This window comes from Gobius niger, assembly GCF_951799975.1.
Source record: "Gobius niger genome assembly, chromosome: 6".
NCBI lineage: Eukaryota > Metazoa > Chordata > Actinopteri > Gobiiformes > Gobiidae > Gobius > Gobius niger.
Window position 1 is genome coordinate 22,090,120 of NC_136857.1, and position 24,655 is coordinate 22,114,774.

Sequence of the window (24,655 nt, forward strand, 5' to 3'; positions counted from 1 at the left end):
ACCCAGTGCACTGTAACTTTAAACCAGCGCTGGAGACCTGGGTCCAGTGGGATGAGTTAATACAAGCAGTTGCTGTAAGACCTTAATGCTAGAGATGAAACCACTATTAGTCTCTAAGCTCCAGTGAATGTCCTCCCGGGTTAAGTTTAATGTCTATTGAAATGATAATATGGGAGTGAATGTAGTGCTTCATGAAGTGAGATGACAGTCAGAAAGAAAGACATGAGGATTAAACAAGACTCTAGGAAAGAGCAGTGGAGCTCTCGCCTGATAGATAGCAAGGTCAATGTGGAGTCTGGATGTTCTCCAGTTTTGTTGGTCATTGTTCATTACTGAAAATTATTGTCACTCCATTCTGTTACAACAAACTACCCCCCCCCCCCCCAAAAAAAAACAAAAAACAAACAAACAAAAACAACAACACTTTTTGTCAAAACTCGGTGTAACTCGGCGTAACTTTGTTCCCACTGTGCTGCTCTTTCTGTCTCTAACCCCTGACAAGCAGCAGCTGCCTTTGGAGCCTCGGACTGTAACCATAACAACGGGAGCAGAGGACGGGGCCCGATTTTACACACGTCTCAACTTCCACATCACACCGCGGGACAGGCCAGCAATGATGATGTCACAGAGCATAACAGGAATTGGAGCGTGGAGGGGAGGAGGCAGTGGGAGGATATAAGAGGAGCGGTACTGTTATGGTGAGGTTTAAACACCAGAGTGAAAGGAATAGATGCAAACAAGAAATCTTGTTATTTCTCTAAATCCAAGTAAATAATAACTTGGCTTTCTTCATTCAAGGTTTCAAGAAGTGCATTGCTGACATCTGTGATTAACTGTCTCTAAGCTAACATGATCATTATTTGTTTATTATTCTGTACATGGAAAGTGAAATATTTCAACTTTAATTTAATGGAATACTATCAGATACAGAATACATTTTTAAACCTTTTTTATTTTTTAAAGCAGTACTAAGTAACTTGTTTACCCTAATAAATCCTTTTCGTAGTTCCTCTAGGGGTAATACAAGTGTTAATGGGGTGACTGGGGGGGGTCTTTCATCTCCCCCAGGTGTCTCACAATTGCAACTTTGCTCCATCCGGGTCGGAGCCACCAATACACACTAATGGAATCGTGAAAGAGAGCTAACAGGCTAACGGGCAAAGCTAACTGTGGGCTAACGCCACTTAAATAGCATTTACAGCCAAGTTTGAGTGAAAAAAAAAAATCTCTTTGTGTAATTGCCTTTTCTGTCAGCGTAGTATTTACTCTCACGGACAATTGATGAGTAAAAAACTGCTACATGCTACAACACCTTATGGCCTCTAGGGGTATGAGTTACTTTACTGTACAATAAGACTGTGAAGTAACGCCGACTGTAACAAGTGAATTTCTCCTTTGTGAGATGAATAAAGGTTTATCTTATCTTATCTTATCTACTTGAGGTACTGCTTTAGCTACAATTTGTCACAGTAAACAAAAAGGTGTCCAAAAAGGAAAAGCACAGTCAAAATTGTTTTTTCAAAATATCGTTCTGCAGTCACAAACATCTCCTCCACATTAGATAATCAAGGGTAAAATAGTTTATGCCAGCGCCTTTTCTGAATTTCAGTGTTTCAGCCTTGAAGCGAAAGGCTAATGCTAAGTTTACGCTAACATGGTTAAACAGCATCGCCCTCTGCACTACTTTTTTTAAGAAACACACTCGGCTTGACATTTATTCAAGTTTTTGTCTGTTTTCAAATCTTATTTAATTAATGACTGACGTTAAAATGTGGACAGGAAGTAGTCATCACCCTAAACTGGCCAACAGGAAGTTAGCCAAAAACATTACCTGCACAGAGCCTATTGAAGGTGTTATCAGACCGCCATATTACTGAATCATTTGAACTCTTCTTCCATTAGATCTATGGACATTCCCCCCAACCCCCACTCAAATCAGTCCTGACACACTGAACCCCAGGTATTTCTCTCATTTGGATTCTGCGAGCTGCTCCTGTCCAGTCACCCTAATGTAGTCAGATAGAGCAGCGTTTACGGAGAATACCAATGTGGGCCAGTTCGTTTATCATCTGCACACCTCGGCACCATAAATCAAGCCAATATGTCCGCTGTCCGCTCTCATACAAGGAGTTAAGGTCAATGGAGGAGTTAAAAGAGGAATCATGAAGGAGCACTTAGGGACCTCATAAAAAATAATAAAAAAAACACTATGGGCGTTAGGTGGGGCCCATATTGCAGCAAGAAGTAGCATGCACTGTCCTGAAAATGAACAAAGTAGTAATAATGATTTACTGTGTGCATCCGACCAGCTTTGTTCATGTTGAAGTTGAGTTAGCCTATTAGCAAACTTTACAAACTTGACTAGCTCTGCACGGGTTGCCTGTTTTCGAGCAAAGACCTGACATTTGAATAGATCGGGCCGTGACTTCAGTGAAATATTGAGTGTCTCTAAAGTGCGTCTCCCTGTGTGGCCCTTTAAGAGCTTTCGTCTGAGTAATAACCCACCTCTGTTTCTGCGAGGGTGTCTGAGTGTGTGAAAGTGTGTGTGTTTGTGCAGGTCTGGAGAGGAGCTCGAGCCCATCGATTTGAACTCTTACATTTTTAAAGAGAAACCCAAAGACAGAGGACTTAACAGCTTCACACTCCGCAAACTGAAAAATCGGTTTGGGCTGTGCAGGCGGCAATTTGCACTTTTGCAATTTAGTGCAGACGTGTCTCTAAAAAGGATTCACGCTGCACTTGAGTTATAGGCTTTGAGTTAATATCATTTTGACTTTTAGTGCTTTCACGTTATGATAGACTTCATAAACATAGATCGCACGACCGCTCATCAAAAGGTTGGCTACATTCAATACAAAATTAAACATCTTATTACCTCAAGTTCAAAGCTAAACCAATGTGCCATTAAGGAGATCTTAAGTGATTGTATCAGTGTCGATAAAAAGATACAGTTTATGAATGATGTAAGTACAATTGACCGACAACAATCAAACGGTGTCAAAACATGTCCTGCTGTTCCCAGAGGAGCTGCTGAAGACGCCGTTATACTAAATCCATTCAGTCCCAGGTGAGATATAACAGTACTTTAGCAGCAGTAAACCTTTAATGTGCTCTGCATGCAACAGCCCCCACCTCTACACCATTAACTGCATGGTCTTTGTCCAGACCAGAACCTCAAATGGATTTTAAATCCCCACTATAATCTGATCACTGCTGACGCTGCCCGTTCTCTAAATCCTTCTATTATCTATTGTTCGTGTTAAATTTTTATATTATTCACACACATGTCCCTTTGTTGGGTTTAGTTCTGTGGAGTAAACCAATGTTTGTGTTTCTCTCACAGAAACATGCACTGCCCATTTCAGTTTGGATAAAATGGTAAATGAAGATCAAACTGCAAACCATCACAGCAAAAGCTCAACCCACTGAACACTTCCATTAGGTGTAGCTTGTTGTTGGTAAAAGACACTTGAACATGTTTCAGCTTGAACCTTTATATAAAAATGCAATTTTTATATAAAAAAAATAAAAATAAAGCACATTTAGAATGAAGTATTAGAACAAACAATTTGTCAGTGTCCCTTAAAATTGCTCTGACAGCTTGAGAGATGCTTCAAGCCTAAACTAAAAGCCTAATTTAGTTTGACATTTACGAACAAATTGCATGGCACAAAAAAGGTCCTGTAATGAAGAAGAATGCAGAGGAGTATTTGTGGAAGGCCTGTCAGTCTGAGAGAAGCAGGTGTTGTTTTGGTGCAGTTCAGGACACTTGTGATTTAACCTGATGAAAGAACAGGAGCATATGCTGCAGAGCTAAATCTGCCAAATCTGTCTCCACTGTTGGATTGTGAAGTCTGTTTTCAAGGCAGACTTCCAAGTCTAATCTAAACACAATGAGGGATGATTGTTGTGCATTATGCACAGGGCTATTAGGGATGTAACTATATCCAAATTTCACGGCTTGGAATTGGCTGGGGATTAACCAAACTGTATGTTTATTGCAATATTGTGGAAAAAGTTCATTGCATATTCTCGAAATCTTCCTTAGCAATAAGTGTAATAATAATCATTGTCACATGTCAAAATAATAATGTTTATTGGGACTGCTTTATATAGGTTATGTCGATCTTTTTTGTACCACTACTTAAAAAAGGAGGAAAAAACTAGATTGACTGATCATATTACTGATGTGGTTAGTAAACTACACATTTAAAGCAATAACTCACAAACACAGGCAATTTGCAATTTTATACATCTATAGCATTTTACCAACTAAGCGACTTAAAATAAGTTGGTTGATGAACAAAATGTTTGTTGTGAGCGTTGATAAACAATGGTGGAAATGAACAGCAAACATTCAAAAAATGAACACTCACAACATTAGTCTTGAAAACTTCGCACGATCATCCTTCCTTCTCATCGGTAGCTTGTCCTCTATCTCCCAGTCATGTCATGTTCCTGCCATTGAGCCATGAAATTACCTCCGCAGCCTCCAGAGCCCCCCTTCAAACCCCCCATTATACCCTAAACAGCCCTCATCCCAATGCTCCTCTGTGATGCTCCACAACCAGTTCAACCCTAACATTAGCCTCAAGGACAAGAGCGCGGGACAGAGGGCGCTTCAACTGCAACATACAAGACGTAGTGCATTATTGGATCATATGGGAATAGTAGGTGGATGCGTTGGGGATCTGTTGTTTAAGTGTGTTCACCTCCTCCCTCCAATTTACTTACCTCATAGCAGCTTACTCTTAATAGACTTGCATAGCCACTGCAGAGGTAGAGAGTGTGAAGATTAATTAGTAATTGGTTTTGCCTTGAATAGAATAGATTCGATGGCCACTTGGAATGTCACTGAAGCATTTGTTGTTGTATTCGATGAGGAAGACTGTACTTTTTTTTTAATTGTAGGGCTATAAGGAATTTCAAAAGCACATTTCATTTAGTCACTGGATGTCTAAGTTCACTCCCGTTCTTCCTGGAGCCATGGTAACCCTACACCGGAGCAGGTTTATTGTTACTTCATACAAAAGAAAACCCCCAGGCCTAGCTCATGACAGTGCAGAAGAAGAGACCTACCCCAGAATAGTCAGGCAGGTCTCGGGTGAGCTAGAGCAAGGCACGAGGTCCCTATAAACATGTCAGTCGTGCCCTTGTCATGAAGGCCCTGACCCAAAGCATACTGCATATCATAGGCAATATATGGGCACACATGGAAATGCATGTGTGGGCGTAAGGCTGGCTTTTGTGGTTGGTCATAATTTTGCAGATACAAGCGCTTAAATTTCCAAAAGAAGGATAGTAGCGAGATATCTGGCATGTAAATACATATACCAAACATCAACCTCATTGGGATGGGGAAATGTGTCATCTGCTTTTGATAGCTTTTAAGCCACCAGGCAAACTACTCAACCAGGACAACAAACAGGGGCATATTGGATGTTTTTTTACAGAATTTGTGATGTTCCCAGGCAAGCCCACATTTGTATTAACCTAGCTAGATGGGACGACTAAACTGTTTTGACATCTGGCGCAATATACCCAAACATAGACTTTCAAGTATATAGTAACATTGGAATGAAACGGTCAGCTGTAGCTGGTCAGTCGCCAGGTGCAGGGGTTGCTAACTGGGTCAGTATGATGAGAGAAGACCCAAGTTTGTATCTCTATTTTATCTGGGTCACAGGAGGACGACAGCAGTAAGAGATGAAATGGGGAAGGAAAAAAAAAACACCTGAAGAAGAATCAGGAATTCCACATCCGCATGATTTTCTCTGGAGACGCACTGAGGCCAGGAAAGAGGAGCAGGTGATGTTTTATGGAGTCCTACAAATCAAGTTGGCTGCTCGAAATCCACTCCAGACCTGGCTTAGAAGTATCTGTCAATAACGCCATAGTGCTCCATCATATCTACGCTGTCATAATAATTCACAGTTCTTAAAGGGATAGGCCACTGTTTTTACATACTGAGATATGTTCTTACCTTAGCTTAGACAAGTTCATTTGTAACTGTCTGGTCTTCACTCGAGCAATCAGTCACAGACGGCGTTAGCATTTAGCCTCTTCCACGTTTTCCCTATTTAAATATGGTTAAGTGAAGTGTTACACTACAAAAGTATAATTACACAAAATTAAACAATGTGGATTTTCTAAGCGGATAAAAATTGGAACTATATTGTAAGGCGTAATAATACCAGGAGTAGTTCGACATCCGCACAGTAAAGTGAAGACGTGGAAGAGCTTGGTAGCTTCTATCTTCACCTCGTTTGGAGCTATAGAGGAGAGGAGAAGCTAAATGCTAACGCCGTTTGTGCTGTGTTTATGTGACTGAAGGCACGGGGGAAGACCAGACAGGTACAAAAGAACTTGTCTAAGCTAAGGTAAGAACATATCTCAGTATGCAAAAACGGTGGCCTATTCCTTTAAGTTGAAAAACATCTCAACGAATTGTTAATTCTTCAACCCCAGAATGAGCTGAAAAAATTATTTACAATTCCAGAATTAGAACACACACCGTTAGTCAAAAATTGTATTGATTCACCATGGGACGTTTAGTTTCTTAAGTTCACCTGTACATACCGTATTTTCCGGACTATAAGTCACACTTTTTTCATAGTTTGGCTGGGGGTGCCTCTTATACTCCGGAACAACTAATATGTGATTTTTATTTTTTAATTCAAATGTATAATTTCACATGCTGCTAGAGGGCACTGCAGGCTAATCGAGCAACAGAAAGGAAGTTTGGAGTGAGCGAGAAACTTGCGAGGGACTGGTGAAAAGCGGAGGTTACTGTTACTGCAATGAAGAAAACAAAAAAAGCTAATTACGAGCTAAAAGCTTGATGGTCACAGCCAGAGGAACGAGTTCCCACACGAAAGCTTGAAAAACGTGCTGCCGGGAGAGGTTTGTCAACGGTGCAGTTACGCCGCTGTGCCCACATATTTGCTAAGGCGATTGCTCAGAAGTGACACCGAAGATTTCAATGGATTTAGTGATTTGTAGAGAGATGGAGAGTTTGGCTTGTTCTTTGTGCTATCTGAACTGTCACCTGACACCTGTTTAGTTCATTGTTTATGCTTTATGTAGCTAACCATCCATGTGTTATGTTAGCAAACCGTACGGCACCTCAGCCTGTTATTTTTTTTCTTCATTGGACATCTTTTGGCCAGTGGGTCTTATACTCCGGAGCGACTTACAGTCCGGAAAATACGATACATGTAAAAATGAAGTGAATGGGATTAACTGAAACATCATTTCGCACTGCAGCACCTTCTACTTACTTTCTACTCCTTTAGATCTCTTTGTCTCTTTAAAACCTGGTCAAAACTTAGTCCCATTTCCTGACAGGAATAAACATGTGATAAAAGTTGTCGAGAGGAGACGCCCTAAGACCGTCCCCTGTTACAATTACTCACTACATTCTCTCCGCAAGACAGTTGGAACAATAACAGGAAGAGCGGACCGGCTTCCTATAGAAATAACAGGCAGGCGAAGGAGGGGTTAAGTGTATGAGGACAATAATGAGAGTGAAACGGGCTGAGTCAGCCGATAGTGAGAGCCTTTCAAACAGGCGTATTGTTGTTATTTTGCTCGTGAAGCAAAGATGCCTTGTTAGTTGTTGTTACCGAGCAGATTCAAGATTACCATGACGCAATCTAGATATAGTATGCGAGTCAGCAAGTTTACAGATCTCTACTTACAAAATAAGTTAATGCGAGCACGGCAAAACCCTCCACAAACTACAGAGAGGATTGAAGATGCAGACATGGAGTTCCTTGTTTCAAGATTAGTCAAATTACTAATATTTTACTGCTGTATCTCGAGATATAAAAAGCATGAGGAACTAAAAGGATAGGCCGCAGGTCTTGAAATATGAAGAAATGCTGCAGCTGGAGTAAATTATTTAAGGAATTTCTAATCCAACCAATCAATATGGGAATCTCAGAAAACAGTGCTGCTTTATTTGCAAGCAACACATAAGGCAGCTAGTTCAGGAAGACAAAAAATAAATACAATGTTGCCATGTTTAACCTCTTTACCGAGCTCATTTTCTCCGGTTAAGTTTTACTCAAATCTAAAAGCTTCTCGACTGGAGTTTGCAGCCTATAGAGTAACGCCTCATTTGAAACCTAAGAGCAACAAAACTCATCTAAACTTCATCCTTGTTTTTCTTTTCACATTCAAGTCACATTTTTGTCTTGTTTTGACACATTTTTGTCACATTTTCATTGCTTTGTTGTCACATTTTTGTTGTTTTTAACACGTTTTAGTCACATTTTGGGTTTCTTTTGTGTAATGTAACTGTGTTCAAGCCACAAAAATGTGACCAAAAAAAAAACAGGTACGCATCAACTCATCTACGCTCAGGTTAAGGCGGGGTAAGAGGTTAACAATGTGCAGTAGAGTAAAAACAGTAATTTAACTTATTCCTAATAAACTAATGAATAATGTTGATAACATTCAAGCACCTGCAACACCTTTACATTTAACATTGCACTATTAGGAAGTACCTCTAATAAGCATTCCTTTGAAATTCCACACCCTTCCCAGGCAATTCCCTTTTTTCACATTTCAAGTTCACTATGGAGGTAGCTGTGAACATCGAGATCCCACTTTTAGCTGTATATATGTCACTTCAGACACTCTGACCTTATCTCTCCCCATAGGAAACGGGGACAGCGCACACCTCGGGAACAACCTTCAAAACGAATTAGACCCATACTGAGAACAGAGAGAGGCTTAAAGAAGGACATTATGCAAATGTCACTATTTTGAACCATGGTAAAAAGCGTTTACACCTTCACCAGAATACTGCACTGTTGTTTTTCAGCTCTTAAATTGCCTCCACAGCAAAGCATTTATCTCGCAAAGAATAGCTTTTCACATCAGTTTCAGTCAGAAAAGTATTTAAAAAGCTCAACATTTATCCATTTTAACAAGAGGAAAATCACACCACAATACCCTGCACTGCGTTCCATTATACCTCTATCTGCCAGCCTCCTGCTAAAAGCCGCTTGGTACAGTCCGTACAAATGCCCTCTACTCCATCTGCCTCCCAATGGTGAATCGCCCACTGTACAAACGCATCTTTCCTCCTTTGTGTCTCCGTGGGATTCTAGTTCGTTGGACCTCCTCGTTCTAACCGTATATAATGTATTTGGGTTCCCATTGGGTTGGACTGGTGCTGCGGGCGATGTGTCCACAGCTGCTGCAAAACACCTGAACAAAAGAACGGCTGAACAAAGGTTTGGAGTCGAGGAGAGCAAGGATTGGAGTGCGCAAGGATTCTGTGAGGTGCACAAGCATTGGACTCATTTGTAATATAAATCTGATACAATCATTTATTTTTGGTTTTAATCAAGGTATAATGTTTACATTTTTGCACCTAAAGATTTTCAACACCAAGAAGCAGTCATGTTGCTAATACTTGAGCTGTCAATTTGTCAAGAGATTTAGTCAAGCTATACATGAAATTAGTTTTTTGTATAACATGAAACTTATGTATGACTTCTTTCATTTACATTTTTTTTTATATTAGTTCAGAAGAGTCGAAACTTCTCAGTAAGTAAAAAACAGACCTGTTTTCCCCTGCGCCCACCATTGACCAGATCAAGTAAGGCAAATAGGATGTTTTGCATCTGCTTTTACACTCTAGGGCTTGCGTTAAGGGTATCAGAGAAAAGACAGTTTACTTGCTCGAGGATACGACCGTGTAAGATAATTTTTTGGCACACAAAAACCACATGCATTTGTCATACTGAGCCCTGTATGACATATTGTACGTTTTATATTGATTCTTGATGACATAATTAGTTAATGGATCTATTCATCAATTGAGAAGTTTTGTCCTTGAGAGCCACTTGGCCTCAGACATACATTCTATTACAGCAGGCTATCATATTTACATTGACTCATTGAGAGGTCATGTGACACGATAAGCCGATACAAAGTTTCCTCCTCGAACATCAATGTGGACCTGCCGTATGTATTAATCTATATTCTGTATGAGCCCAATTCAATTTGTCATACAATAAAAAGTTGGTTTTAGAGGTTTTGATCATGTGGAATTATTAAACTTGCCGTTGTTGCCTGGCCAGCCACACGCTCCTCCTTTCTGTTCAAAAGAACCATCTGGACAGCTGCCGATCATTTCCCGATTTGTCCACTATCGCTCCACTCATGGACCGAGAGGCGGGAGTTCATCCACCAAGAGATGGAAGCTGTCACCACACTCTTCCAAAACATTAAAGGGACTATACAGAGTTTAAACATATTAAAATGAAGTATTTTCCTCCCCCTACATGTTCCAGCAATGTCCTAATGTGTAGAATGAGCTCAGACCTGTTCACCACAACTGCCTCCAAAATTATTAGTGGACAAATAATCTAGCTGGGAGTCTGGTTCAGATTTGGAGGAAGGTTCAAGGCCAGGCATCTGTTTGATGTCTACAACGTGTAACGCCATTATAAAATCCATTGTGATTTCGACGTCTGTCACACAATCAGAGCATCACTTTCAAACCCCCCTATTCAATTCATCCTCCCAGGTCAAGGTCTCTGTCTCATTCTGGTTCGTCTCTGGAGAAACAGGGCTGTCCCAAGGTTTTCATTTCCTATTGCGCCTGTCTTTACATCCATCAGGTCCACACCGCCTTATTACACACGCAGTCAACATCTATCATCATGCTGCCAACGCTTTTGCAGCACTGTGACTTTTCTTTTCAATGCGAACCACTTTACCAGGTGTTGCATGACGAGAATCAACCAGAGGATAGTCGGTTCAAACCTCGGTCAAGCATACAGTATACGGTAAGGCACAACAAATGCAAAATAAACTCCCCCTTCAGTGAGGTTCTCCTGACCAAGATCTAGAGATGGGTCCTATGGCGCTACACTGCAGTCACCCTAAGCTCCAGGTTGCCCGACTTGGAAGGATGGGTCAAACACAGAAAACAAAAGGACATAAAAGTGTGCCTTAACCTTCATTGTCACTTGAACTTCACCCACGTTTCCTACTCTGTTGACTGTTTGCCAAAATAGAACGGGCATTTAATCCATCCAGGTCAAATATCTCTAATAAATCAATAACTCTTAGGAGACGGGACGCCATCGGGATAGAAGGAAATCCTTACATCAGCGTCTCGTCTCTTGTATTGCGCAATTTTAAGAGTAATGCTACGGTACTTAGGGGAGAGAGAGCAGAACAAAGATCTACATTCAGATGTCCCTGTCTGCCTTAATTACTCGACTTAATTGTGCCGTTACAGCCATTATTTGAGTTTAACAATACGTGTTTGGCTCCATGGGGGAATGAAAGGATTTACAAACAGCAAACACAATGCAATGTAAACAAAGTCTGCAGCACTCCAGAGAATTGATGGGGAGGATTGTGAGATGAAACATGCATAATGAGGCTATAGCAGATACTGTAGCTTCACGAGCAGACTATTATTAGACACATTACAAATGTATTTATTTAATTAGTAACAAAAAACATATATTGTTCTGGATGATATAAATGATATGTGCCTAACGCCCTTGTAATATCATGAAACAAATAACAATTTTAAAGATCTAATAACCATGCGTGTTCAATGTTAGAAATGTATTCGTCTCATGCTGTGATTTTTCAACAGCAACAGCCACTTGCAGTTCACAGGAGAGTGATTTTGTGATTATCTCAGTGTGAAGGCAAATTAAGTCTTTAATTGTCTTGGAATTAGTGCTTTTGTTTGAAAATGATGCTGCCATGTTTGATACCATCAGAGGTGGGTTAAAACCAATATATCAGCTCTCAAGTAATTACTTCCAATGACTGCAAAACAACTTTCATAAAGTACATTTACTGTGTCAAAGTTAAACTGCAATAACTTCTTTTGCCCACAGTTTGGAAACCATGGCTAACCAAGCTTTGTTATATTTCGGGCCTCAATTAAAATGACGTAATGTGTTGATGACTCACTGTAAAGTACAGCATTAGTTTTCACAATAGTGCACAGTGCTTCAGAAGAAGTCCTATAATGCAATGGAAAAAGTAGCTTTATCCTCGACAAACATCTGGCTAAAAGTAGTTAGTGTCGGCTCTGACTGCAAAGTCTGGTTTCTCCATTAATCATTTGGAGCTTTGCTTAAAACATCAATAGTCTCAAAGGAGGAGGCTTCAGCAATAGCTACAAACAACACATTGATAATGTATTAAGCTGCATGTTTAAAAAACAAAACTTCTGTTATGAAATCTCATACTTTGCCAGCTTAGAGAGCTGGTGTGCAGCATAAGTCGATTGTTGTGTTTTTAAAGAATATCGATATGGACCAGACTGAAGCTGTGCGTCTGCTTTCAAAACACAGGAATCCAAGTGGCTTGTAAATTCACACCAACAAAAGTTCTAAATGTAAAGTTAACAGATAAATCAAACTATGGCCTGGGCATCACATGTGGCACATTTTGTTGGTTTCTGCTGAATTGACAAAAACAGCCATGGCAATAACATTTTACTGGACGTTTAAAACTCAAACCACCACAGCCTATAAATAAATGTGTGGAGGAAGGAGGGACCACAGTAAAACCTCTGATTTTTACTGACATTTGAAACAAAAAGCTCTTCAATCTGACATTCAGCACTCAGTCAATGAAAAAAGGCGCAGGTGCCCCTGCTAATGATCCTTTTACTTGAGTTCCACATTGCTTCTTTATTTAACATCTTTGCATTTTGCCCAGTGACACAAAGGCACAATGGTAATATAATTTAAATGTTCATGATGACAGAAAACAAGTCAATGTATGCAAATGAATCACCAGGGCATGAGGCGTAACCAATTTAATCTGAGTATTATTTTGAACAGTAACATGCCTGCCAATGCAATTAACGTCAAAACTGAGGTAAAGTAATGCTTACTTGCCTTGTTACCCCTATCAATCTCACAAATATGCCCAGAAAGATCTGAATCATCCTGCCAAAGACTCAGTGACCCATCTCACCCTGCTCTGCTTCAGGAGCCTGGTCTGAGGCCAAGGGCAGGACCAGCTGCCAAGCCTTTCAGGTGGTGACAATCCAAAACAGCTAAAATGCTCTGTTCCCTCAAATGAATCTCAGAGGGAGACAAGGAAATTACTGCCAACCTCTTTCTATTTCAATTTCCAAAGTGCAATGTCATCTCGCTTTTCCTTTTTTCTCCCAAAACTCAAATAGTTTGGGCTTTCTTTCGTTCTCTCTCTTTTTTCATAGAAGACCGTTATTGGCAGCAGCTCAGAGAGTCCCAAAGCAGAGCTAAAGTGGCAGAATAAGCCCACAAAGAGATGGGGGCAGAGGAAACGGCGCGGAGATAAACAATGATTTTCTAACAAGACCACAAGGACCGCAAAGTAAACAGGCACCAAACAAAAGCAGCGAAACAGGAAAAGTGACAAAAAAATGAACACAACAATTCAAGAAGAGGGGAAAAATAAGAAAACAAAGAGCACTTTTCCTTTCGAGAATTAAACATACTGTCTGAAACTTTGCGACCGGTTTCATCCCTGACAGTTTCAACAACAGCTACAACCACTGAGCATTTGGACTTTCTCCATTCATATTAATACACTACCAACAAAAACAAGCAAAGAGTTAACGTGCATTAAAATATTGCCCAAATTAAGAGGTCTGCCAACTTCTATAGTACACTACTTTAAATATGTACTAGTCATAACTATTAAAGGGATATTTCAGGATTTTTGACATAGGGCCTCATTTCCTAGTTATCCAGAGTGTTGTTGATTTTTGGAGATTTTTTTCTTTTTCTAATTCATGCAGTCCGTATATTTGAAGAGTTTAGTGGTGCTAGGCTAGTGCATGTCTATGGTAACTAGTAGCCTGCATTAAAAATACTCTTCTAAATCATCGGGTCGTCCTCCAAACGTTGCCATACCTGATTTGTAGAAAGCTCCTTTTTGAATTCCACGTGTAGAAATGCCGGCTGCAGGTAAACAAACTACTGTAGATCCGGTAACTTAGCGGATCACTCCTAGCTTACAACCAGGGAGCTGATGCTGCTCAGATAAAATGGTTATATTTCAAAACTTATTCAGTCAACACAGACATTTATATCGGTAGTCTGGTGTTATAAGCCATTTGGCTCAGGTGCACTGTGCCTGGGTCAGACTGTTTCTAACATAGGCTACTAGTTACCATAGACATGCGCTAGCCTAGCACTAGCCTAGCATCACTAAATTCTTCAAATATAAGGACTGCATGAATTTAAAAAAATATGTATATCTCCAGAAATCAACAACACTCTGGATAACTGGGAAATGAGGCCCTATGTCAAAAACCCTGAAATATCCCTTTAATGAGAAAACCGCTGGGTTTATTTTGCACCACTAGATGGAGTCAAGAGCTGAAGCATGCCATATTTTTTACGTGTCAGACGTTTCAGACACAGATGCAGGGGGAAATTGTGGATGAATCATTAGGTTTTTTGGAAGAAAAACACACATTTTCCCCATCCACATATGCATATTTAACCAGTCGGCAACATGAATACAGCGCCCTCCTTACCTTGTCTATCTCCTGCTGCAGCACCTGCTTAGCCACCTCTAAGTCCTGCAGCTTGTTCCTCAGCTCCTCGTTCTCCTCCTCCAGCCGAGTGCGTTTCTTCTCTCCGCCCTCCAGCTGGCTGTGTAAGCGGATGGAGACGTCCTTCGCCACCTGAAAGCACGCAGATAATGAAATGCGTTAGAACCCGTGTGTTAGCCCAGCATACGTAATCCCGCACAGAGGGAAGGGCACGTTTGTAGGGTGGTTGTAAGAGCTTAGTTTTACTGCTTATACTGCTGTAAGGGGTGGTCGTCGCTTTGATCTTATGCCAACTATAGACTTTGGGCGAGGTGAACCATCAGCGAGTGTTGCACGGTTAACACAGAGATCTGCCTTCATGCTTGAGTAAGAGGTATTGGTTGTTGGAGCTTAAACCAAAAACGCAGTGCTATAGGCATTGCTACTACATGGTGCAATCCTGATCTTTGTCGACAGATCTAAGCGCAGTTATGAGAATCTGGCTATAAACGAATCCTTTTTCAAACCAGCGCCGACAGGAGCACACTTCCAACTGTCATCACGGCTTTAGAGACTCTTTTCAACTCGGCGCACCGTCTGCTCAGGTAAGACCAAAGACTAATTTATTCCAGGAAATCTGCCAAGTCACAAAACTTACTGTGATTATTTATGTCAAGTTTGTCAGCGGGATCCTTCAGCCCGGAGCAAAACGCTCACAGGGAGGTTTGAGCTAATATCGCTGGAAAACAATTAACGGGCAATATGAGTTTTCTGTAGGTCACCTTCAGCATCAAAGTAAAGTAAAAAGAAAACTTGCTAAGCTGATAAGGCTGCTCTGCAATATCTACGATGAAACAGACTCCACGCAGATTGTACAAGACAGAGTTTCTGGTATTTACGAGACAACATTGAAGTATAGTCGATCATTTGTGACAAGCGTGTTTGGCTCTAACTATGCGTGTTGTTGTCTGAGTCCGCAGCAGTTACCCACAATGCACTGGTGTTCAGCCCACACTCCCCTCGCACCCATTCATCCTCAAACTATTTCTCTGTGTGGAGTCGTTTAATCCAACAGAGTGACAGTGAAGTGCCAGGGAGAAACGTCCAATACTATTTAACTGTGTGGAGGACGTCATTATTCATTGGAGCAGTAGATTATAATACTTCAGGTGTTTTGATTCTGCTTTATAGTGGTAGGGATGAGAGATAGGTGCCAAAACGGGGAGCACAAGGCTGAACAATATTGGCAGAAAGAAACAAGTTCTCACAACTCTCAATTATTTTTTAACGTCATTAGTTCACAGAAAACTGAAACATCTATTGCTAAAAGGGACAGGATATTTGAGACTGTAGTTTTGCCCAATCCAATGAATTCATTTTGGTTGCCATTTTTTTTCTTTCAGCCCTGCCTCCAACAGTCAAAACTAATTTTTAATTCAGCTTCCTTTACAGACCCAGGGAAACTTTGGAAAGAGGTATAAATGTATTTCTCTATCCCTCTGAGAGCATTCTACATTATTGTCTGTACCACCGTCATCTGTAGTATTGATTGCTCTTTGACTGTCACATGTATTTTTGGGTACGGCATCGCCTGAATACTAATTAAAGCCTATAGTTTCTGGGTAGAGATTCAATGGCCTTGAATTCCTTCCCCCAAACAAACAAGAACAATGAACCAATTTGTCACTGACAAGGGGACGATGGATGGGAGTTTAAATCAATGGATTCAAGCGTAGAAGAAAAGTAGGAGAAGCAGGTTTGGTCATGTTTTACTATTTATTAAAGGTGCATTATGGAACTTTTTATGCGAAAAAATAAAGATGATGTTTGTGTGTATTTGACCTTGTAGTGACGCAACAGTTCGTATGAGTGGTCAACATGGCGCTTTTACTTTCCATCACAGTGGTGTCTAGGACGCTCCAGGATCAATTGTTTGGAAGGTTTTCACTGGTGTTTTCTCACCAGAAAACCTACAAAACAATTGATCCTGGAGCGTCGTAGAGACCACTGTGATGGAAAGTAAAAGCGCCATGCTGACCACTCATACAGCCTCTGGGTCGCTATAATTTCAAATACACACAAATATCAACTTTGTTTTTCGCATAAAAAGTTGCATAATGCAACTTTAAACAGAAAACTCTTGCGCTAAAAAAAAAAAGGTAAATTCACAAAAAACTGTAACTGAATAAGTTTTAGACCTTAACTTTGGTATTTTTGATTAACTTGAACAGTAATTTTCCAAGAAATTTAGATTCAATGTCAGTTTGGATCCAATTTAATGCTTTTTAATGACATTTCATTGCCTACTGTACATGTTTTTTGTGGTAGGGGAAACCGCAGTACCTGGAGAAAACCTATGCAGACACGGGGAGAACATGGAAACTCCACACAGAAAGGTCCCGTCCAGGTGGGAAGTGAACCCAGGACCTTCTAGCTGTGAAGCACGAGCACTAACCGCTGTGCCACCCTAACTTTTAATGCTTTTTAATGCCCCACGGAAACCCTGTAATGACTAAAGTAGGCTGGGATGGATTACACAGCCGTGGATTAAAAATTCTGGAAACATGCCCACGGGTAGGGCTGTCACAATATATAGTATATCGCCTTATCGTTCAATAAAAAACAGATAAACGATACATTTTTGGGCTCGATATATATCGTCTGTACATTTATTAGCTTTTCCCCTCATTCTTTCTTTGTAAAACCTTCACTGAAGCAAATTGAGTTTTAATATATTTATGTTTATTGCAGCTTGTGTGGTATTTTAGGATATGATGATGCACTTTTAGAACAAAGGTTTACTGTCATTTTTATGGCTGAGAGTTCACAGTATCGTTAGTTTCAATAATATTTTTTATCGCGATACTTTCCTGCCTATACTTTCAAATGTGCTATCGTGACATGCCTGCCCATGGGACAATAAACCGGGACAAGGGGGCCTTTTTGCTTTCACACACTTAGTGCTTTTTGCTAATCAGTCAAATGAATATATCAGATTCAATCCTTTTTGCGTGTGTCTATTATAAGTAATAAGTATTTAGGGCATCTTAGATCCAAAGATGTCTTCACTTTGTCAGTTGAAGAGGCTCAGTCATCCAGTGATACCATCTTTCTAAATTGTGTTGTTTTTAAGAGCAGGCCGTTTCTTATCTTCTGTTTAGATCAAACACACTACTCCCTCTGCCCCGAACTTCCTCTTTTAAACAAACAGCTCCTGATCTAATGCCTTGTTTGTACCATTGACAGGTTTAGAGGTGGAAAAGGTCTCAATGATTTAACAGGCTCCCAGGGGCTGATGGGTAAATTCACAGTGTGGATGGTTGAGGCGGATTTATAACACCGAGGCAGGGTTTAACCAAAGGAACAGTAAACACAAACACAAAGGGCATTTGGGACCGAAAAGATACGTCTCAGAGTAACAAGCCAGTCAAGTGGAATAATGAAGATGGATTGCACTGACAAGTAACAATGAAATGTATTTGAGAATTGTTATGATATTTAAATAACTTTTAGTGTTCTTTGGATGAGTATTTTTACTTGACAAGACTTTGCATATTCCACAGTATTTATTTATGCACAGTGATAGGATTAACGTGGACTAATGTCTAGAGGTCATCTATTAGATAATAACTCTTCCCAGTCTCGGCATTACCACTGATCGCTGCGCAGTTACATCACAGTCTAATCCGGCCTATATTTAAACCATTTAAAAGCTGAGAGGCCAGTAGTGAGGCAGCTGCCCGCACTACTGCTTAGGCTATCTTTGGAACATCACAGACAAGAGTGAGACGTTAGAAGCACCAGACGATCTTAAAAGGGGGCTGTTGCCAATTTCTACTTTTTTGAGCTTTTAACCATGGCGATGAGTAGTTTGCATGAAGGCCATATTTTGATTGATTGTTTGAGGGCTAGGCTTTCAAAATAAACATCCACATCGAATAGCTGAACAAAATAATGGAACACCGGCACAAATGTGCCACTGTCAAACATAATTATGTGTCCATAGTAAACTGCGTCTATGGATAAACCGGAAATGTAAACAGGAAGTGCTGAGGCTTTAAATACAGTAACAGTCAAGCTGATTAAATGTATGTTAATGGATATATTTCTGATTCCTGATACATGTTGTTACGCAAGACCAAGTTAAACAGTATGACGGACTGTGAGCCAGGACTGCTCAGTTTTGTTTAAAGCTGCATGTTTTTGCTCTAAAAGCAATTCAAACAATATTTCTTTAAACAGGTGTTGGTCACATCTCATCAATAGGGATGGATCATTACTATCACATCCTTAAGCCTCTGTCAGCAAGATACAAACAGCTGAGTGTGGACTTCACTGAATGTATGAAGCATCCGTGTAAAGTGCAGACTGGAACATATGGAAATATGAGTGATTAATTATCCATATTTCCGCTGCTTCAGGAATTTATTCTAATTGCACTTAAGGTTGTGTAATCATCAGTCTACTCTACGATATTAAGAAAGTAGTGTTTCGCAATAGTAAGCTTATTTAAAATTGATCAAGTGTGAACAAATTACATTGTGTTAAAAACTTTAGTGCTCTACACAAGTGTGTAAAATATGAAATAAGATTACTTTGTGCCTTGAAAGGCCCTAATGCTCATCATGAGCCTTAATTGCAAACCATTTGCATAATCTGTTTTGTGTTATTCTATTTGAACTGTAACCCTATAAAGGACTGTTTTGATTGTAACATTTGCAAAACTAACAATACTACCATTATATAATAGAAATAACAGCAAGATTGCAACTGAAAACTGACCTACTTATGGACCACCGGTCTTCATTTGTAAATTATATTTTAAGTTGATCTTTGTTACATTCATCATTGATGCACCTTTTTGTTTGTTGAAGATTTTAAATAAAAATATGTTTAAAAGACATAATGATACAGGATTGTTATCAATCGTGATTTAACAGGCCAGTTGTTGTTGACTTTACTGTGACAGTTAAGCTTCACTTTACTACCTGGTTTATAAAGTCATACCTTTGATGAAACCTGGATGTCAGAAACTATGACTGAGTAATGGACCACAACAGTTTAAATTTGACCTACTCACTTTTTCATAGTTCGGCTTAAAGCACTTAACACACCAGTCTCTGAACCTAAAAAAATATTTTTAATATTTTGTCTATAATGAGGCCGTCTAAACAAAGACACTGCCATAATTAGCTTTTACGAGAGATCTGTCTCTGCATCACTCTAGTTTATTATCTTATGCCGAGCTGGTGCTGAGACTACTCCATATGCAGCAGCAGAACATATTTCACTCTGTCCATAAAACCACCTCAGCCTCAGACGTCTGAGCAGCTCCTTATTTGGCAACAAGCTTCACTCTCTCCTTCTGCCACTGCTTTTCAAGAACCTGCTCAATGTGAAGGTGTTAAGAGTGATTTGATATATTCTGGAGGCTTGTTCCAAATACTCCTGTGCACTGTGGGGAAACTTTAAAATGTAATTAAAATGAGATTTTAGACAGAATTGAGGAGTCTAAGGACAGAATAACAAATGCATGTTGCCAAATTATATATTGCAAGTCCATCATGTTGTTGTTTCTTGAATTTGTTTTTTAATGCCTCAGCAAATCAGCAGGCTTTAAAACATCAGTTTCCCTACCTCAGCATTGTTATTCAAATGTCTATGTAAAGAAAAGACAGTCAAGCCTGAACTCTAAACTCTGTGCTGGTAAGGATTTTGAATTGGCTTGGAGCTCCCCCTACAGGCAATAGTGGGAATAACATATATCATAAAACAGCTAAAACAGCTAAACAAGCTTTCACCTTCAGTTAACGGAATGCTTGCAATTGTGCCGCTGGCCCTTTAAGACCTAACCAGACTCTATTGTGTCATCTATCATTGTCGAGTTCAGCTTGTGAGAATTCTTCACAGCCACTTCCTGCCTCTATCCATCCAGATATCTCCAGATGTTTCCATTTCCATGGGAACAAGGGAATGGTGTGAGTGGGGCAGGAAGTGATGTCCTTGCCCCAGTGACCTCTGCCCTCTGCGTGTAAACAGACAGTCACATGCGAGGCCTGGACACTGGAGTTTCCAAATGGAGTCTATAAACAGCATGTGATGAGGCTCGACAAGTTAAGCCACAAATGTTCATGTGACGGTCTGTCTATGCCACTCAGCTCACTTCGTTACAGAATTACACAGACTAACTGAAAGCTGAAAGGAGATTCAAAAAGTATTATTAGGGGGAGACAAAAAAAACAACACCAATAAAGAAATGTTTTTGCCGATGATCCAACACGGTTTAGGATAGCATGACAAGAACCCTTTAACTCATCAGATCTTCCAGATGTCCAGCTCACATTTGCCCACTGCCTAAAGTGTGTGGAATTTATGCACATTGAAAAGTGTTGCCTCATGTTTCCTGTTGGAGGAAGTGCTCTGAGCTGAGTCACACTGAGCAGAGACTGATATAGAGACATCACACACCGGCATGATGGGATATACACATGGTCCATGGAGTAACGGAACACCAGTGGGAGAGACGGGGGCAGAGGTCTGGAGTAAGAGGGCAAGTCTACAGTGAGTTGCAGATACCGCTACAGACAAAACGCAACCTTAAACGTACGTCTGTAATCTGTGCTATTCGTCAAGCTCTTTCATCTTCTGTTGGTCATTGTTGCAGCCATGAGGATCATTAACCACGTGTTCTGACTGGATGCAAGTGTTAGGTTCATTGTGAAAGAATGGTTCAGGGAGCATGGGCCACCACAGAGCCAGATCTTTTAACCCCATGGAGAATCTTTGCACTGTGCTGGAGGAGGCTATGCAGTGGTCACACTCTCCCATCATCAGTGTTTTTTGTTTTTTTTGTGGCAATTTTTCTTTTGGCTAGCCAGTGTATGATTAAGATTTTCAAGAACAGAGTATATGCTGTATGGTCAGTCGTAGCTTTCCAGCGTAGTGTGATCATAGTCTGCCCCCCCCCCCTTTCTGACTTGATTCTGTAAAGAACTTAATGGTGTCAAATTTCATCCCATACGAGAACATTTTAATTTCCACGGAAGTATTAAACCTAAACTAAAACTAAAAGGAGTATTAAACCTTTTTTTTTCTTTTTCTACAGACAGCAGATGTTCAAATATTGCCGGCTGGATTAGGTTGATTTTAGATGAAGATATTTTGCTTCCATCTTCAGACGCTTGTCCTCGCCCTTGAAGTCATAATGTTACACTTGTGTATTTACTGTTCTTACATTCTAACATTCCCAACTCTACCAATCCAGTCAACGATATTTAAAAGTAGTTTCTGGACAACTTAGAGTCTCAACAATCACACAGCAGAAAAACTTTCTAATTTATATACAACTTTTTGCAGACATTTTGGTAAATTTAGTCAATTTCAGTCTTTATCAATCATTATGAAAAACTGCTTGCTTAAGGTTGACATTTTTGCAATCCATAGTCTGACAGTTCACTCTCATTTAACACAATATGACTATGTTCCCTTGACCGATCAATTCACCTCTGTTAAAACAAACCCATTCAGACATTGCTATCTTGGTCCAATCTATCACTGAAACTCCTTTGAAAGTCCAAACAGCCGTGCACACAGAGGGGACACAGAGGGACGCTGGAAAAGCCCGTGCCAAATGTGCCGCGTTCTTCCTACATTTTCACCCCGACACAAAGAGCTCTTTATGGGGCGAGAGAAGACAGTGACGTAGCCCTGGAACTGACTGCCGCAGCTGTTGGGAGTGGGGATGTGTAAGAGACATGGACAAGAGCAGAAGAGAGGAGGGGACAGAGGACTTCCTGTGTTTGGTTTGAAGTGAGGGGCAAAACAAAAAAAAAGTCAGTTTAAATTTAAGTGAACCAATCAGGAAGGTTTGGGGCGGGAAAGGGCTTGAATTTGTAAAAACGACTTCTGCTAAAGGGGAGGAAAATCAAAATACAATGAAACCAGTGTGACGCCTGGGGGACAGTTTCGCCTTCATTTCGAAAGGCATTCTATCTCTCACGTTAGTGGCATAATATGAACTTATTTAGTGAAAGAAACACTAACTTCTTTATGTTTGTCAGAGTGTTGGAGGACTGAGGCGGTTGGACAGCGAGGAGCGTGACTGACTTGAAACAGGCAAATTCATTTAAACAAATTAGATCAAGTCTGACCTCGGCTCAGCCCCGTGACACAGCGACAGAAACAGCAGATGCCATGAAAAGCAAATACAGTATGCAAAACGACCGGGGAAGACATCAGCACTGCGGCTTGAGGGCAATTTCAAAAGAAAGGAAGATGTGGAAAAGGCTTTAAGCCTATACAAAGTTTCAAACAGACCGCTATATGTACAAACTATAGGCAAAACAAGATGAAACCAGACGTACCTTGAGGTCCTGCTCCAGAGTTCGGATCAGTTCGCCGTCGACCTGTCCGGTTTGAGCCACCCGTAGAGATCGCCGCTCTGCCTTTCGGAGGCGGTACTGCAGTATCCGGCATGTCTTGTTTGCCTAAGAAAAAGAAGGGCGCTTTAAAGCAGTACTAAGTAACTCATGCCCCTAGAGGCCATAAATTGTCCATGAGCGTAAATACTACGCTGACAGAAAAGACAAAGGGACAGAGGGATATTGTACATCCAATTACACAATGGAGATTTTTTTTTCACTCAAACTTGGCTGGACATACTGTTTAAGTCGTGCTAGCCCGCAGTTAGCTTTAGCTTCTTCTTTGTGATTCCACTAGTGTGTATTGGTGACTCCGACCCCGAGGCAGGAAAGTTGCAATGTGGTTTTCTGGCCAGAGACACCAGGAGGAGATGAAAGACCCTCCAGTCATCCCATTGACACGTGTATTACCCCAAGAGGGATTTATTAAGGTAAAGAAGTTACTTAGTACTGCTTTAATAATTGTATGCTAGATTTTTAGTGTGATTCTTTGGTTGACAGTGAGTTATAAAATACCTGTTCCAGTTGCTGCCTCAGGTCCTGGAGCTGGTAGACGTCGTCCTCCATGTACATGTCCCGCATCTCCAGCATCTCCGACCTCAGCTCCTCCATCTCATCCTGAAATAACAAGATATATTTTTTTAATCTCTTACAATACAATAACAATATTATTTGTGGAATCTTGTACATACTGTCATCTCAAAAAGTACAATTTGAATACAATGATCTGTAGCCTGAGAACTGAAGCATCAGCAGAAACATCAAGAGAAAGAGCATCCAGCCAAATATAAAAAAATAAAACAGTAGTGACTATGCGAAAAATCCTATAATTGCTTTAAGCATTCTGGAATTATACCATAAATTGGAAAGTTAAGGGCCGTGTTTGTGGACACTTCAGCAAAATAAATTACATTCTGTGCAAGGGCATGTTTGGTTGCCTTCATCGTGACAGGATTCGTGACGATGAATAATTAATGTTTTGGCAAAATGTCGCCGCATGCCTTTGTAAATATCTCCTCAATTACAGCTTGCTATTTTCAAGAGGAGCTTTTGAGTCAGTGTTGTCCTGAAATTCCTTGACATCATGCTCCTGTTTTGACCCTTGGGAGCCGCTGTCGCTGCAGCAGAACTGATTAACTGTCATTATAAAGAAGTGCTGGTCATTAGAATTATATGGAGGTGGCTGTGTCATTAATTTTTCTTCACTTCATCAAAATTGGTTGTTAAACCAGGGACGCGAACGTTTCTCATCTGTCACTGCCCTGTCGAGGAGCATAATGCTTTTAAAGTCCATTAGCAGAATTAGCAGCATCAGCATTCAAATCAAATGTGTGGTCAACCATACGAGGGTCGATATATTTAACATTACGGCCTTACAATAAAGTACTGGTTATACTGTACATTGTTTAACACTGCGGGTACTCGATAATGGAAGGCTTCATACATGGCTTACGAACATATTTGGGTGATGGATTAAACATTTTATTCTTGGTTTTCATTAGCGATACACCGGATATCAAAGCCGTTCCTAGAAAAAAATAAGGGACCGGGTATTGATTCCAAATTTCCGATACTGAACCAATACTGGTTTTGGCTCTCACCTTTATAAACACACAACATTGAAATCTCAATGACTATGGCAGTGTTCTCGCCAGCGTAATTAAGTGTAGGGCCCCCCCACGCTGGGAACCTCTTCTCCCACGCT

At 40.4% G+C, this 24,655-nt stretch overlaps 1 protein-coding gene across 3 annotated transcripts in view; it reads right to left on the minus strand.

Moving 5' to 3' along the window:
- Positions 1 to 24,655, minus strand: part of mtcl2 (microtubule crosslinking factor 2) — a 73,037-nt gene that overhangs the window by 39,006 nt on the left and 9,376 nt on the right. For all 3 annotated transcript variants that reach the window (XM_079557537.1, XM_079557536.1, XM_079557535.1), the window contains exons 2-4: positions 23,467 to 23,568; positions 22,894 to 23,016; positions 14,534 to 14,683 (exon numbers count right to left, since the gene is read on the minus strand). In XM_079557537.1, the coding sequence (XP_079413663.1) occupies positions 14,534 to 14,683; positions 22,894 to 23,016; positions 23,467 to 23,568 (375 nt within the window). The remainder of the gene's footprint in view (positions 1 to 14,533; positions 14,684 to 22,893; positions 23,017 to 23,466; positions 23,569 to 24,655) is intronic.